This window comes from Tachypleus tridentatus, chromosome 2, assembly GCF_004210375.1.
Source record: "Tachypleus tridentatus isolate NWPU-2018 chromosome 2, ASM421037v1, whole genome shotgun sequence".
Taxonomy (NCBI): Eukaryota; Metazoa; Arthropoda; class Merostomata; order Xiphosura; family Limulidae; genus Tachypleus; species Tachypleus tridentatus.
The window spans coordinates 150,148,040-150,161,208 of NC_134826.1; the positions used below are offsets into that span (position 1 = coordinate 150,148,040).

At 32.1% G+C, this 13,169-nt stretch overlaps 1 protein-coding gene across 2 annotated transcripts in view; it reads right to left on the reverse strand.

Moving 5' to 3' along the window:
- Nucleotides 1-13,169, reverse strand: part of LOC143245352 (26S proteasome non-ATPase regulatory subunit 5) — a 36,689-nt gene that overhangs the window by 11,455 nt on the left and 12,065 nt on the right. For both annotated transcript variants that reach the window (XM_076491596.1, XM_076491597.1), the window contains exons 4-5: nucleotides 12,175-12,427; nucleotides 8,892-9,077 (exon numbers count right to left, since the gene is read on the reverse strand). In XM_076491596.1, coding sequence (XP_076347711.1) covers nucleotides 8,892-9,077; nucleotides 12,175-12,427 — 439 coding nt within the window. The remainder of the gene's footprint in view (nucleotides 1-8,891; nucleotides 9,078-12,174; nucleotides 12,428-13,169) is intronic.

The window sequence follows — 13,169 nt, forward strand, 5'->3', positions numbered from 1 at the left end:
TTTATGGTTTTTGTAATAGCTCATTACTATTTGTTTTGTTTTATTTTCATAAGAAGAGATGTTGAAACAAAGGTATGAATAACGTATAAAAGATTTGCTGTTTAGATGTTAAAGTTTCATTCTTCTTTCACTTTTCATTGTATAATTTATTATAAAGTACAACACTGCTTTCTACTAAAAATATGTTATTTATCTGTTGTAGTTATTTGCACTCAAAGTGAATATTACGAGTGCAAGAAGATACTTTTCTTCATCTTCGAATTTGAGTTTTATTTGCATAAGTTCTTGAACCTCTTGAAAGAATATCAAAAGGTTTTTAAGGTTTATTTCAGTTTCTCCACGATATCACTAACTGTATACATTACCATCAACAGACTGTGCAATGAAGTATTGAGAATTAAAAAAATAGAAAAACACACTTTTAATATTTTTTTGTGAAACATTTTAAGAGATTCTTGTGGTGATGACTTCAGGTCTTTTTGTTTTCACATGTAGTTAATTTTCATTCCGTCTTTTAAGATTATTTAACTAAACACACGTCAGTGGTTCCATTGGGGTGTATTACAGTATATTCCACAGCGATGCACAAGCCTTCAGCAGGACAGTCTTGCACTCGTGCAAGATTGTGAGCCTTGAAAACTTAGGCAATGTTTGAGATGTGTTTAAAAAAATATTTAAAAAACTTTTAATTATGCATTTTAAATCGCAAATAATACATACTTAACTGAGATATAAAAGCAAAACCTAACTCCAATTTAACTATTAAAGTATAACATATTTAAGTAAGAAACAACCACAAGTACTACTGTGGAAAAAGTAGCCAACATGTATCAGATGATGACAACCGAGTGTCAATTTGAAAATAACTACTGTTGGATTAGAGTGTAGAATGAGCTCTTTGTAATGATTATAAACACATGTATCAACTAAGTATCTGTGGCTTATAAGTCTCAAGGCTAAATAGGAGGTAGGCATGAAACCTGCCAAGTTTATCTTCAGTTTCAACTGAACTTAACCATAGAACTTTGGAATATACATATAAATAATACAATAAATGTAGTTTTATCTAGACAAACACCTACACACACATTTCTGGTTTCAGTTACCGATTGTAAAAGTTCAGATTTATGAGCACGAGTGTGCATTGTGAAAACAAGACTGAAGTTCATTTTTCAAAGGTTTCTTCTGAAATAAAGCAGTTAACACTTACATAACATTAATCTTCAAATTATAACACACATGACACTGGTACTTTCATTGCCATAAATTGATAGTAAAGTTGTTCAATTAAATTTTGAATATTACTTAGTAACTTATACAGAAAGGTGTTTAAAGAGTTAAGAGATTTGTGGAGGAAGGTGTTTGACACACTGACCACAGCCACCTGTAGAAAAAAAAGACCATAAATGAAAATGTGAATATAACCAAAGAAAAGAATAATGAAGAGAGAGATGAAGGTGTTAAAACAAACAGCTACAACCACAAAATTAGACCAACATCTCGAGAAGTAACTTACATACTTGGGTTTTTTTATTTTACCATTTTTGATATCACTTAACCTGACTTTTTTGTATATTAACAGCAGTATTGTGCTGAACAATTCTTTAGTTACTTACATAATGTACCAAATAACATACAATAACAATATGCATAAAGCAGACAATGTTACATAGCTAACACAGTTTATCTATGTTCCTTACATAAAGCAGACAATGTTCCATAACTACCACAGTTTGTTTACATTACTTACGTAAAGCAGACAACGTTACATAGCTACCAGTTTATCTACATTCCTTACGTAAAGCAGACAACGTTACATAGCTACCAGTTTATCTATGTTCCTTACATAAAGCAGACAACGTTACATAGCTACCAGTTTATCTACATTCCTTACATAAAGCAGACAATGTTACATAGCTACCAGTTTATCTATGTTCCTTACATAAAGCAGACAACGTTACATAGCTACCAGTTTATTTACATTCCTTACGTAAAGCAGACAACGTTACATAGCTACCAGTTTATCTATGTTCCTTACATAAAGCAGACAACGTTACATAGCTACCAGTTTATCTATGTTCCTTACATAAAGCAGACAACGTTACATAGCTACCAGTTTATCTATGTTCCTTACATAAAGCAGACAACGTTACATAACTACCAGTTTATCTACATTCCTTACGTAAAGCAGACAATGTTACATAGCTACCAGTTTATCTACATTCCTTACATAAAGCAGACAACGTTACATAGCTACCAGTTTATCTACATTCCTTACGTAAAGCAGACAACGTTACATAGCTACCAGTTTATCTACATTCCTTACGTAAAGCAGACAACGTTACATAGCTACCAGTTTATCTATGTTCCTTACATAAAGCAGACAACGTTACATAGCTACCAGTTTATCTATGTTCCTTACATAAAGCAGACAACGTTACATAGCTACCAGTTTATCTACATTCCTTATGTAAAGCAGACAACGTTACATAGCTACCAGTTTATCTACATATTTTACTGTGTGTCAAGAGGCATTAAAAATTTATCTTATCTTGTCAATATGTTTTCTGTGGTAATAAAGTCTGAGCTGAAAACAAAGTTGAACTTTCTCTGTACAGCAAACAATGTAATATAACACATCATAATATAGTACTGAATGCAAGAAAAATTAGCAGTAATTTCTGAAAGAGATGATGAGATAAAAAGATGATTTTCTATTTCCTGATGACGAGAAACCCACTTGAAATGAAGATGTATCTCAGAACAGCTGGTATGTGTATTAACACTTTTATTGATAAGGAGAGAACAATATTCCAACCTTCCTGAAGATAACCTAGGAAGGTCAAAACGTTGTTCTTTCCTTTTTAGTAAAAGTGTTAATAGCCATACCAACCATTCTGATACATGATTTTCTGTTTGATGGCTCTGTGACCAATTGAAGATTCAAGTTATGAAAATCATACTTGACACAAGTGTAATTTACATTAACTTTCCTACTTCTTGGTAAATGAATTCAAGAAGAGGGAAAGCTTGTAGAGGAAATGCCACAATTTTCATACTAGATCTATGGAAACAATGCCATTTGTAAACCTCATTCTGTGCATTTTGAAGAGTAACATTCAAAATATAATGAAACCACTTCACTGTAAATGTATTTTAAAGAAATGATCAAGTACATTAAGTTTTATAATCATGTACATTTTTATTCCTCTATTTCGATACAAATCTCTAAAACAATAATAAAGCTTTAGCATGTATTGTTATGACAGACAAAAGTCTCAACTTCAGAGCTATTTAAAATAAACAAGAGTGAGGATGCAAAATTGTCATCTTCCAGACAGTCACAGTAAATCGGTAAGTTGTTTAGAAATTATTTAGATGTAATTTGCAATATTCAGAGTCAGACAAAAAGACCATTAAAAATTCCACAGCATAAGCCACATTCACTTTCAAAGTAGAAGCTCGGTTGCTAAATGACATTTTAAGTTGAATGACAAGCTCATTACCAACGGAAAGGGTAGATTTTCCACGATTTAGCTAACCAGCTCAAGAGACATTAGCAATATATGGGTTTGTATGTATGTGGTAGAAAAAAGCTCAGACCATTATTGAGAGCAGGATTCCTAGCATTTGGTTATACTTTCTCACCTTATATATATATATATATAGATTGATATAGTTAAATTGTATTCAGGTTTTACTTTAATATTTATATTTTATTAAACATTTCACATGCAAAATCTTCAGTTTACTGGTTTATTTATTAGTCTCTTGTATAATCAGGACTTTTAAACAAAGGATGTGAGCAAAATATTTTGTTTGCATCTATAAATCTCTTCCCAACAGTATGTAATAATTGACTGTGTGCACTTTGAGATGTATTGGCATAAATGACAGAAGAGAAAGAATTGGAAAGGAAAATAAAACATGGAGATAAACTATTAGCGAAAAACAAAAATGTGAAATTACATGAAAATAATACACGTACAAGATGATTCAAATGATATATATATATATATTTAAGTTTCTTAATCTTAAACAATTCAATGTACTTTGCATTGAAGATACAGTTAGTGAATGGTAGAGATAATGGAAAATAAAATATAAACATTTACCTTAAGAAAACGTTTGATACTCATTTAAGAAGCTCTACAGATTATGCTAATAAAATGTGAAAATAGTGAGGAAATAAATAATATTTTTAAACTCCAAATAAAAAACACTTTGTATGTTAACTATTCAGAGTTTGAGGGCAAAACAACTACATTAAGTAATGAATCTTTAGTAAAATTGTACAAAAAAAAAGTTAAGTACTTTATTTCTCCAAAACTACATAATTTTAGGAAATTTCAAACAATTTCATCGATTCATTTCATTGTTGTAAATAACTTTCACAAGAGTTACGTAGTATACTTACAAAACAAAGGTCATTGTCATAGGGTTAGGAAAAATTCAGGATTTTTTTTTTACTACTGCCTTACAAGTTAAGAAATTAAAACTTTTATACTGTTAACATATGGATTATTAGCTATATTTTTGTTATATTTATTGGTGTATCATCAAAAGCAATATTTAATTAAAACCCATTAAAACTTAGTGATGCATACAAAAAGAAATTGCCCATGGAGAGAGGGTTGAAGAAACACATAAGATTGCCACAATAGTTCAAAACCTTATAAATCAAAAGCTATCAAAAAGTTAACCTCTATTTATTAAGGGCAAATATCAGACTGTGAATAATCTAGATTCGTCAATAGTAGTTACTGCTGTTCATTTCACTGAACCAAAAGTAAATGTTCATACAGATTTACAGTTATTAATTTACAAGTGACTAGGTTTGTTACGCTGAAATAAAACAAGTTATCATCATAAGCCCTTTAAATGTCATTAAGTAACTACCAACCAGTGCATAGACATGAAAATAGTTTTACAGCAAAAGACACAAAAATTGCTTTCACAACAACTAAATACATTTAACCTGTTGACTGCCAAGTATTTCAGCTGCTATGGCAACTCTGAACCAAGTTCAAAATACAACTCTAATGCTTCTTCATTCTGTAACCTTTTTCGTGATGCCATTTTTGATTGAAAGTGAAACAATTTGTAAATAGGTCAAATGCATGCATGGTGCTGACATCTAGCGTTGAAGTTAGACATTATTGAGAACGAATTAACTCGTCTGTGGCACTGTGTTACCAATCGGCTTGGACTAGTTATCTCGTCTTCAGCACTGAACAGGTTGATGAAATGTCACAATGTCAAACCCATTATGAATTTAAAGTTTTTAGGAACTTGATTTTTCCTTCTCACAACAGAAGTGCTTAAAAATTGAAGGAAACATAGTCCAAAATTACTGTACAGAACCTAGTTTTGAAAGAAAATTCATATTATTTGATTTACTTGTTCTATCATTTTTACAGTATTTGTGTTCAAAGTGAAAAGTTACCTAACAGGCCGTGTGCACTCTATACACTACAAAAAACTCATGATCCATTGAGGGACTTATGAAATTTCCAGAAAGTACATTATGAAAACCTTTTTCAGAAAAAAGATACTTTCTTTCTTTTTTTATTTGATTGGAAAGTCATAACTTCTCTACAAACTCAATCTTATCTTGATTTATATTCATTATTGTATTTAATTTGATACTTTATTTTACAGATTATAGTGCTCACTTAGCATATAAAATCATGGCTAAAACTGTTATTGACATCTTACATTGAAAATATATTTTTGATACATATTTACCTTCTGTTGCACAAAACTATCTCAATCTTTATCTGCCCTCTTAGCAGTGCTAAAATATTTTTGTGATCAGTGTCAAGTCTATATACCCCATCAATTTAGTGTCATTCCTGAACAATATTGCACCATTGGCACAACTCGCTCATTCTGCTATTCACACTCAATCCTCACCAGCTATGGGGAATAAGGGAGGGAATTATCTGTGAAAAATACACTTTCAGTATAAGAAAAATGTTCACTTCTGATATGGTCTTACCTCTGTCTGCACAAAACTAGAACCCCACACTGCAAAACTAGAGAAGCCAGTTTAAGAATACAATATAGACACCAAGCAGAAAGTAATTACCCAGAATGAATAGCTTGAAGATGAATGATGCACATAACCACATTACTTCTGGAACAGGTATGCTCTTCATCCTTGAAGCAGGAATTGAATCTCATATGGGCAGGTACATGCACAACCTTAATCACATAGACAAGGTTTCATAACTTGTTCTTGACATTAGAAGGATGTACACAAATGTGATTCATTTTGAGATGCACAATTCATAGGAAAATATAAATATCTACGTGTATATATAAAGACACTCAACCTCAAGTGGACAAACAAATTTTGTAATTCATCCTCTGAATCAGAGGGATGCAAATCAAAAGAAAAATATATACTGTAATATAAAAATAGTGGTTAGGTCACATGGATCATATTACATAAAGTCAGCAACTGCAACAGTAAGTGAACAGTGTCAAACAACCAGAATTATGAAGAGAAAGTTAGCTTTTTGTCAAAACTGGATAAATGTTCAAAACAATTGTAGGAGCTAGAAGTCCAAAAACCAAACCTGGCATTACAAAGTTGTGATGTTGTCTCAATTCAACTCTAACAATTAGGTAATATTTGTAACTAGTACAGAAATCATAACTAACTCAACCATAAGGAAGAAATAATCCTACATCCGTAATTACAAAGAGAACCTGGAACCTTCACTCAACTATTGGAACAGTACAAATACACCCTGAAGCTGAAATTACTTGTTTAAGTTCTTCCAAAATCAGTCTTAGTTGTAAGTAAAAAGCATTCTGTAACTGGAACTAACAAGAACAGAGGTCTCTACAGTACACACACACACACACACCTGTAGGAAGTGGACATCTAGAACCTGGTATTACAAGGACGATCCTGCATAGGCTGGACTTGCTCCAACCCACTATTGTCTTTCTTCTGTGTATTGCTGTCCATCTGAGAAAAGCATCCAGAGATAGAAGGAAAAAAACCAGCTTTGCTGTTTTCTCACTGAGTGGACAACACAAGTATAAACTGAAAGAAGCCTCCATGGTTTACCACCCTAGCAACTCGGAAGTGGTAAGGACTCCATGCTCCAGTGGAAGAAAAAAGGTAGTAGTGCAAATGGTTGGGAGTCCAGAGAAATATCACATTGCAATCTGTGCAATAGGTGTCCACAATTCCCTATTTTAAAAAGCAGAATGACCTCAGTTTTTCCAATTAATGAGTCAGCTTTGGTTGTGAATTCCACTAATTATTGAAATGCACTTTTATCAAGAAACATATATATACACACACACACACACACACACACCAATGGGTAAGCTACCAGCAGTCTGACAGAGTACCTCCTCTCTACAGTGAGTGTTACAGTGCAATCATTAACTAGTGTGAGCCTCAGGTAAAGCATACCTGATCAAGCAACACCTGCCACAGAGTGGGATCCCACTATCATTGGTTAAAACTAGTGTTTCTGAAATAAAACCATCAATGAATTGAAGTAATAGGACTCATCCCAGTCAAACTGGTGTGTAGAGTCACAACAGGAGGGAGATGATATCCAGTAGAGGATAATGCATCCAGGTCATGTGGAAAATGAATGATAAAGGTATTGGGAGTAGTCCAGATTCTGGATTTAATAATTTTTGGGAGTAGTCCAGATTCTGGATTTAATAATTTCTTCTTAAAAGATGTCAAAGTTGTGTAGCCAAAGACATAACAATTTGATGAATCCAATGAGGAGAAAAGGTGTTGAGATGATGACTTTCCATGGACAAGTCTACAAGAAACAACCTAATGAGTTGACAAACCTAACTGGTAAGTGTGACATGGGACAGATAATGTGAAATGTGAAAGTTCCAGGGAATAAAGTCAGGAATACAAACCTCAAAAGGAGTTAATACATGCAACACAGCACCTTAAGGAGAACACCACACAAAGAAGCCAATGGGATTACAAGTGAGAAATAGTTAGTAAGGAAATGGGTATGTCCAACCTCATGGACAGAATAGGTTTTAGGAAGAAAATCTCCTGGGAGTCAAGGTAAGAGCCCCAACCTTCAAAAGATGAGTGCATGAACAAATGTAAATCTGGAGGATTTGGAGTAAGCAGCAGTCCCACCATGATCTGGTCTCTGTTTAACTACCAAGCCAGAAATCAATGGAGAAGTTCCACTGATCAAGGAGTGACAACCCAAGGGAGTGCATATGAATCCAACCATGGTTACAGAACTCCCAAGGAAGCCCATATTCCCAAAAGACAGAACATACTGGGCAGTAAAAAAAGGTGAGGAATTTGTGAACTGTTTGCTCCAAAGACAAATCCAAAGAGGAAGATCCCAAATGGGATTAGAAAGAAACATTTAAATAAACTATACAAAAGAAAAAATTTTTCCCTTCTAAATTTTCCACTAGAATACAATGTTCATCCCTGCAGGAACTTCATCTAGTAACTTTCCCATTAAACTATAAATCACTACTTGCATTACTGATGTAAATACCTTATAACCTCATTTATGCAACAGAATTTAAAATATGATATATAAATTGACAACTTATAAGTGCTCTTTGTTCCTTACAGAGTTAACCTGATACTGATAACACGAGTCATTCATGATGTCAAAAAAAAAAAAGAAGAAAGATTCAAGAAGTCTTGATACAAAAATGATGAAAAAAACTTACAACCTACGTGTTTTCAAAAGATAGACCTTTAATCTTCAGGGGCAAACAGCTGGCCCTAGAAGAAGAAATGCCCATCTTCCAAAAGTGCTCGAGTTATAGGGTTTTTATCATTTTGTATATCCAAAATCAGTTACAGATGTGTTCAGTTTCCTCTACAGCTATAACTACATAAATTATTTTCTTACCTTCATCTGACAAGGTTCTTTTTCCTTCTGCTGATTTTCCCAAAACACCAAGTGTATCAATGGCAACAACTCTACAAGAAGAGTTACCTTGAATTAACTGAAAAATGAGATCCAGAATTCCTTCATATTCTTTACAAACCTTTCTTGGTTTGTGTGATCCAACACTTCCAAAAAACTTCAGCAAACCTTGAAAGATAAGATTTTATTATCAGACTAATTTTCTTTAACAGTGACAGATATATACTTATGCAGCTGTAATGGTGGTGGCAAAACCTTAGTATAAATTATACTTACATAAACATGTTAAGATATTAAAAAAAAATTTAAGTCCTGTGTGTTAATAAACTACATAAATGGATAATTTAATTATTTATTCTGTGATTGGGATCTAATTAAGCTATCATGCAGTATATCAATTTCATTTGTAGTTATTGAAATAACTATGTTAAAAAATTTATGGGAACCTAAAAAACCCATTAACTTAAATGTACTACAAAAATCTGAGTACAAAATTCCGTTTGACATGGATCGTAACCAGTCACGGTAAGTGTTCATAACTACTTTAAGTATTAATTTGCTCAAATTGTTTCATTAAATATATGAATAAAAAAATCTAGTTTATTTCTTTTTTATTTGCTTTAAGCAAACAGTTGGAAATGTATGGTGTTGCTTACAAGACAAAAAACAATGATGGGGACACAATATCATACAATAATTATTGTTTGACAAAATACTTCATCAGATGACCATCTAATTCCCTTCATGTTATCCAACAGACAACTAATGCAATGGAACAGACTTTATTCAAAACAGTGTCATATTCTACTGTACACTTTTACATGCATACACTTCAAACATAAAGTTGACTCTGACCTTTGACCAAAATCATCAGCAAATTTCCTAATTCTGAACCTCCCATAAAAATATTGTTAGGCCCATTTTCTGTTTGAAAATGATCATATTTTGTACAAGAGAAATGTTGGTACAATTCACCAAAAGGTGCTGAAAATATTAGGAAGAGTTTGGTTTTGTGAATAGTTAATAATGCTGTTTTAGTCAGTAAACTTTCTACTGTGCCTCTGTGCTACTTTCTGTTGGTAAATTTTCTCTGCAGTTCAACTGAGTAAAAATGACTGTGTGGTAACATAATATAGTTTAGTCAGGTTCATTAACATACATATTGCACAACCTTTATATGCATACATTAAGGTGTGAAGGAATTGCAATAAAAACAAACACAAATAGTACAAATATTTAGTGAGATTCATTTCTATTACAGATGCTTATTGTCAAGTTTTGTATATAGGGGCCACAGATTCTTTACAGTAGGTGTCTGTGACTACATGATAAATTTCAACAATAAGCAGACAGCACATAATCCACTGGTTTAAAAATAATATACTGTAAACACAAGTTAAATGTATGCACAAAAAATCCATCACATTTGAATATAGAGCTTTAGAACCAAAATCACAAGGCAGATTATTTCTTCTCTCCAGTTTTATCATAATACAATAGTAATAAATTCACTTATATGAGTGGACCACAGTCGGTTCAGTTACATTAGAATATCTTCATCTTTCTTACAACTGTAAAACTCACTTTACATATTTTCTGTCTGCTACAGCTAAACTAACAATCACATAGTCTAACCTAATTTTTACTAACTCAGCTTTTTCTAACTTCAATAATTTGCTGTATATGCATTTATAATATGCAACAGAAAAATAAAGAAATCACTAGTCATTTGGTAGCAGCAATACTACACAAAGAGAAAATCTTGGAATCTTCACGTACAACAACTAAACTAGATATACAATGTCCTTCTCATACAGAGTTACATAACGAAACCTGTCACAACTGTTGGTTTTAAAATAATCAACTTTTAACACCTCATGAAAATTAATTAACTCAACTAAATAATAATCCTTCCTAATAGTCTTGTATATCCAACACTGATGATACTAAAACTAACATGACTGTCTCAACTTCTTACCAACAAACATTCAGTGGAAACCAAAACAATCAAACTCACAATTTTTGTCATTAATCATAACAGTAACACTGACTTCATTGGTCATGTATGTTGGATATACATGACCAATGAAGTCTGGGAATTATGGAAGGCCTAGCTACCATGAGAAAAGTGGAAAAATCCATGAATTAAATGGAATATAACAATAACTGCACATGCAAGTTTTGTTCAGTATGAAACAAAATGAGAATAAATAAAATACAGCTAGCTTTACCTCTCTCCAGGTTAATACAAACTACAAGTGTGAATGACAACACATGTCAGTGGTGTGTGTGTATACATGTGCAGGGCTCAGATATTGTTTACATATGGTATACTAGTACTGAAAGAGTTCTGATGAAAGTCAAGTCTTACTAGTAACAGGCTGTACTTTACTGTATTTGGTTGCAGGCCAAGCTGGTTAGAATGAAACATTGAACCTGATTGGTCAACATTGCTGTTCTGTTTAAAAATGTTATTGTTTGTTTGTTTCAAGAGACTGTTTAACAGCAGCTTGGTTTGGGCTTATTTTTTTTAGTATAAAGGAACATTTTGGATCTTGTATTTTTCCAGACAACCAATATAACCCTTCAGGAAAACCTCTGATAAAGGTCAGCCTGTTCTTCAGACAACCTGGAAATTTTATTAAAATCTAACCCCAAGTAACTCAAAATTCTTTTTAAATTTAAAACAAACCAGTTCACACATACACATAAAACATTTAGCTGAGTTTTTTTTTTTATTATAACACTAAAACAAAAGATGTAAACATTTTAATAAAGATCTCACTGGAATATCTTTATGGAGAAAATTTATATGTTTATTAATCTGTTAGGAAATATAATGAAATAATCAATTTAAATACTCTAAAAATAGTTTCTCCAAAGCAGATTTTTATCAATGAAAATGTTTCTACAGTTAATTTATAGATACAGAAAATGTAGTCAACTACCTTTGTTTATTCCCAAGATCTCAAACAGTTTAAAAGATAAAAGATACAGACCATTCAATCTCTGAAGATAAAGCTTAATCAACTAGCACCAGTTAACACTACACATACATTTGCAAAACACATTTTAAGATGTTGAAGGTTTCCATAGTTATAAACTCAGTTGACAATGATCTTAGAAATGTTATATCAAAATTATTTTAACATACTGTTTAAACTTGCTACTTTTAGAATTAACCAATGCAAGCATAATTTTCAACAAACAGGTCAGCTAATAACTACATATTTTCCCATTAATAATGAAAGAAAAACCAACTCACCTGGTGTCAGAAAATCTCCCAAAGGATCTTCTGCTTGATTAAGTAAAATATTCTTCATCTTCAAAAGTACACCCATTTCTTCTAAATACAGAAGTCCATGTTTAGTTTCAACCAGTTGAGAAAGAAGTTCCAAGCAATTCAACTTGACAAGGATATCGGTTCCATTAAGTTCATTGAGGAGTACGTCCAGGAAGGCACTTCTGCTTACAATGAGCAAAGCTTCATACGAGGAGCATGCCAGGATCGCCAGAAGCTGTAACATAACGTGTCCTAAGAATTGTGTTAATGTTTATTCATTATATTACACTATGAGAACAATGATAAATGCTACAATGCCAATATATGGAACACATGAACAAATGCTGAAACAGCTAATATATATACATATTTTATATGGCTGCCTATCACTTTTGGAATGACACATGAAAATAAAATATAAAATTCAGGAATGTTAATCACTCCCTCTAGACTACTAATTTGTCATTTTCATAAATAGATGAACATTACTGTACAAGTCTCTTCAACAGTAGAAACACTACACACAAAATTTAAAGAAAATGTTATGCAGAAGAAAATTAATTTCAGTATTTCTTAAGCCTAAAAAGAGTAACTGTAGGACTTAACACAATGAAACCAAGAAATCAGTCTTTATCTAAAGAAAATTATTTTTTATACTATGTTTCAGCTGCTAGTTTTCTTCAACAACTTGAAGTAAATATAACAGGTTATATGTGTATCTTTGATTACATGTATTGCAATCAGCTAGTTCTTTACATACAGGAGAAATACACTGCACCTAATTCATAACCATAAGATTAGTCATACCTTAGCTTTTGATAATGTATGCTTACATTCATGAAATTTGTCAGGTTATCTGTAAACATTATAATAAATTTGTACACAAAAATCAGATTGTTAATTAACTACCTCAACTATGTTGACTATCTAACATGCAAAGCGATTCAGATTTTAAAATGTTTAACTAATAATCTCAC